Below are 3793 nucleotides of genomic sequence, written 5' to 3'. Positions count from 1 at the left end.
CGGTGACGCGGCGCGGGGCGGCCCAGGGCAAACACGGGCTGTTTGCTCAGCGGCGCCGGGCACGGCTATAAGAGGCGGCGCTCGGCGCATCCCAACGCATCCTAAGCGCGACCCAAAGCGCCCTGAGCGCGCAATGCCGCGCTTCGCAGCAGGACCGCTGTCACGTGACGCCACCCGGCGCCAGGTACCGACACACTCTGGCGCCGCTCTCACGTGACTGCCAAGCTCCGCCCGCTTCCGATCACGTGGCATACGTCACATGAGGGGGCCCGGGCAGCCATGGCGACGGCGCGAAAGTTGCTGCCGCGCTGGGCCGTGTCGATGCGGGCGGTGAGCGGCGCCGGGTCGGGGGTGAGCGGTTTGTTCCGGCCCTGTCCGGTCCCTCACGCTGTCCTTCTCTCTGCCCTCAGGTCAGCACCGCGGCCTTCCCGCAGAGAGTGAAGGTGGTGGAGGTGGGGCCGCGCGACGGGCTGCAGAATGAGAAGGTACCGCCGGGGTGGTGCGAAGGGCGCTCGGTGCAACGCGCGGGCACCGCTGCGTTTGCTTGGTTCGCACCGCGGCTCAGGTCTCAGTCCCGCTCTACTCCCCTTTCCTCAGAGCGTGGTGCCGACGCCGGTGAAGATCCGCCTGATCGACATGTTGTCGGAGACGGGGCTGCCGGTCATCGAGGCCACCAGTTTCGTGTCCCCGCGATGGGTGCCGCAGGTCAGCGTTGATGTGGGGTGGCAGCAGTGCGCCGCCAGGAGCACCCGGTTGATGTCAGACCCGGTGATGGGGACACAGGTCCCTCTTGCAGCGCCTCGTGCAGGCACCTGCAGTGCCCAAAGGCTTCCCCCGTGCCCGAGGAGCACGCTCAGCTCGGAGACGTAGCTCAGGTGCACACAGCTGTGGTGGGCTGGACACCTGCGGTGCACCTTAGGCACCACTTCCCCTGGTTTCCTGAGTATTGTCACTCCCCTTCAAAGAAAGTGAATAACAATAATAAAAAAAAGTGTTATAAGTTGTGAAGTGGGTTGTCACCCTCAGAAATCTTTCCCTGTCTCCCTTGCAGATGGCTGACCACGCTGAAGTCATGCAAGGAATCAATAAGTTGCCTGGTGTGAGTTACCCAGTGCTGACCCCTAACTTGAAAGGATTCCAAGCAGCGGTAAGAGGTCACAGAGTCTCAGGGCTGCCCAGGAAGGAATACTTAAGCCATGGTTAAGGGTGGGAAACATATCTGCAGCTCTGAATGGCAGCAGCTTCATGTCATAGCTCCTCTACAAAGAGATCGTTCTGCTGGGGAAACCTGTTGCTTATGATAGAGAATAACTCAATATATTTTATTAAAAATCATTTTTAAAAATTCAAATTTAATTTTAATTAGGTTGCCCAGCGAAAAACTGTGGGGAAAAAATAAAATGAGGGAACTGCAGTCTTGATCATGCTTGTCATTTCCCTTGCAAGAGAAGTCATCTAACGTGGTTAATGCTTTCTGTTGGCAGGTGGCAGCAGGGGCCAAAGAAGTGTCCATCTTTGGAGCAGCATCTGAGCTCTTCACAAAGAAGAACATTAACTGCTCCATAGAGGAGAGTCTGGAGAGATTCAGTGAAGTAATGAATGCCGCAAGAGCAGCCAGCATCCCTGTCCGTGGGTAAGGAGAGCCTGCTGTGAGCCCAGCGCCGAGCAGCCCGGGGCAATGTAAATGCTCCAGGTTACCTCTTTGGAGTCTGACCCACACAGCACTGGAGAGCAAAATTGCTTTTAAATTCCACTTTTTGGGAAGGAGTGCCTCTGTCTGGATGAGTGCTAAAAAAACAAGTGCGAGCTTTGTGCCTTGGGAGCGTTAATTTGGAAATGACAGCATTCCGATACAGTTTCAGGTGTTGGCTTGGTGCACTCTGGACAGCTTGTGACAATTCACACTCTTCCCCTCATTTGTTCATTCTATCTTCAGCTTTACCAGTAATACTGGCTTCTTGTCAGACTGCACACTGAAATGCTTAGATATAAAACTCTCCTGGTCTGGCATTCTTGTCTTATCTAATTTTTATTTTTATGAAAGAAGTAATTGTAGAGTAACTAATTACATTAGTTTTGTCCACTGGAATGTATTCTGACTTTTAAAATAGAAAATGAATTCTTCTGTTGTATAGTGAACACAAAATGCTGCACAAGCTCTGAACAACTTGGCTTGTATAATCTCACTGCAGTTCTCTTGTTAAAGGTTTGCTTTTTTAACTATAGATATGTTTCATGCGTCCTTGGATGTCCCTATGAAGGGAAGATTTCTGCAGCTAAAGTTGCAGAGGTGAGTTCATAAACATAACCAGAATTTCTGGGATGTTTTTGGCTCCTTCTGGACTCTGATGGCAGGAGAATGTGTTGAACCATTAAACCAAAGATTGGGGGAAGAGATGGAGGGAGGTTGCAGCTGTCTAGGCTGCCTAGCTGATATGGATGACATCAGGCAGGTGAATGTTTCCAGAGAAGAGTCTCCTGGCATGCTATGGTTCCTCTGTACTGCTATGTTCAGCTCTGGGGAGGGCCATGATAAAGCTGTCTTCTCAGTGTCTTGGCTTTTGGGCAGGTCTCAAAGAAGATGTACTCAATGGGATGCTATGAGATCTCCCTTGGTGACACCATTGGCATCGGGACCCCAGGGAGCATGAAGGAGATGCTGGCAGCGGTCATGAAGGAGGTGCCAGTGGGGGCTCTTGCTGTTCACTGCCATGATACCTATGGGCAAGCCCTTGCCAATATCTTGGTGGCCCTTCAGGTAGGATTCTTGCTTTGCAGCAGAGCACACTTGCTTGAGTTTCTTCGACTTTTGTTTGTGAACCATATGTTTCGGGAGCCTTTTATTTAAGAGAATTTACTGAGAATGGTGTTTTTGCAGATGGGTGTGAGTGTGGTTGATGCTTCTGTTGCTGGCCTTGGAGGCTGCCCCTATGCCCAGGGAGCGTCGGGAAATGTTGCTACAGAGGACCTGGTGTACATGCTTAATGGGCTGGGCATCCACACGGTAAGTGCGAGGGGTTTGAGTGCTGGCTCCAGGCTGCAGTGGAGCTTCAGGACCTGGCACAGAGAGCCTGGAGTGGGGCAGGGTACTGTGGGCCTTGTGCAGCTCCTGCAACTTCCCGGCCCCACTGCTCTGTGCTGTGCCATGCTCCTGGAGCAGTGTTGTGGCAGTGGCACTGACCTTGTTCCCTCTGTGTGTCCTGGAAGGGTGTGGACCTGCAGAAGCTGATGGACACTGGCACCTTTATTTGCAATGCTCTGAACAGAAGAACCAATTCCAAAGTATCCCAGGCCTCATGCAGACTGTGATGTACCCAAGGGGGTTTAGTCGTGGGTCAAGGACATATAGCTATTGTGCCAGCCCTGCTCCCTCCACCATGTTGTCTTTGGAGCTCCTCCCAGGCCTGGAGCAGGAGAGGAAGTGCATAATCTGATGGAATCTCCGAAGGAATGAAAAATGAGAATATTTTCCTGAGATCTGGGGGAGGCAGGGGGAGAAGAGGCAGCTGCTGTGCGGCTGTGGGTGGTGGGCTCAGCACTAGTGCTGCCGTTGTGATTTGGGTACCAGGAGGAGCCATTAGCCTTCTCCGTGGTGCTCAGCACTATGAGAACCTTCAGTATCTGTTGTAAGATACTTCCAAGTACTCGGAGTAATAGACACATTGTTTGATCTAAACTAATAAAGATGTTTAATGACTCGAGGTCGCTGCCGCGCTCCTCCTGTTCCGCTTGTGGCCTCCCGCCGCCAGGGGGCGGTGTGCGCCCCGACCCTCGCGGACCCGCCTTGCGGCTC

General features: G+C 53.0%; 1 protein-coding gene across 2 annotated transcripts; it reads left to right on the top strand.

The window, feature by feature from the left end:
• Positions 1-82: 82 nt before the first annotated feature.
• On the top strand, positions 83-3701 carry HMGCL (3-hydroxy-3-methylglutaryl-CoA lyase). 2 transcript variants are annotated; one of them, XM_003212627.4, is made up of 9 exons: positions 83-184; positions 411-485; positions 598-705; positions 1052-1147; positions 1485-1633; positions 2227-2290; positions 2570-2758; positions 2879-3004; positions 3208-3701. In XM_003212627.4, the coding sequence occupies exons 1-9, from the start codon at positions 134-136 to the stop codon at positions 3307-3309; spliced, it is 960 nt and encodes a 319-aa protein (XP_003212675.2). In that variant the 5' UTR covers positions 83-133; the 3' UTR covers positions 3310-3701. The 2 variants fall into 2 exon arrangements, with proteins under 2 accessions (XP_003212675.2, XP_003212674.2); XM_003212626.3 differs by lacking the exon at positions 83-184 and adding an exon at positions 225-330.
• The last annotated feature ends 92 nt before the right edge of the window (positions 3702-3793 follow it).

Source organism: Meleagris gallopavo, chromosome 25 (assembly GCF_000146605.3).
Source record: "Meleagris gallopavo isolate NT-WF06-2002-E0010 breed Aviagen turkey brand Nicholas breeding stock chromosome 25, Turkey_5.1, whole genome shotgun sequence".
NCBI classification, from domain to species: Eukaryota; Metazoa; Chordata; class Aves; order Galliformes; family Phasianidae; genus Meleagris; species Meleagris gallopavo.
Note: the sequence above shows the minus strand (reverse complement) of the source record. Positions and strands in the feature narration are given on the sequence as shown.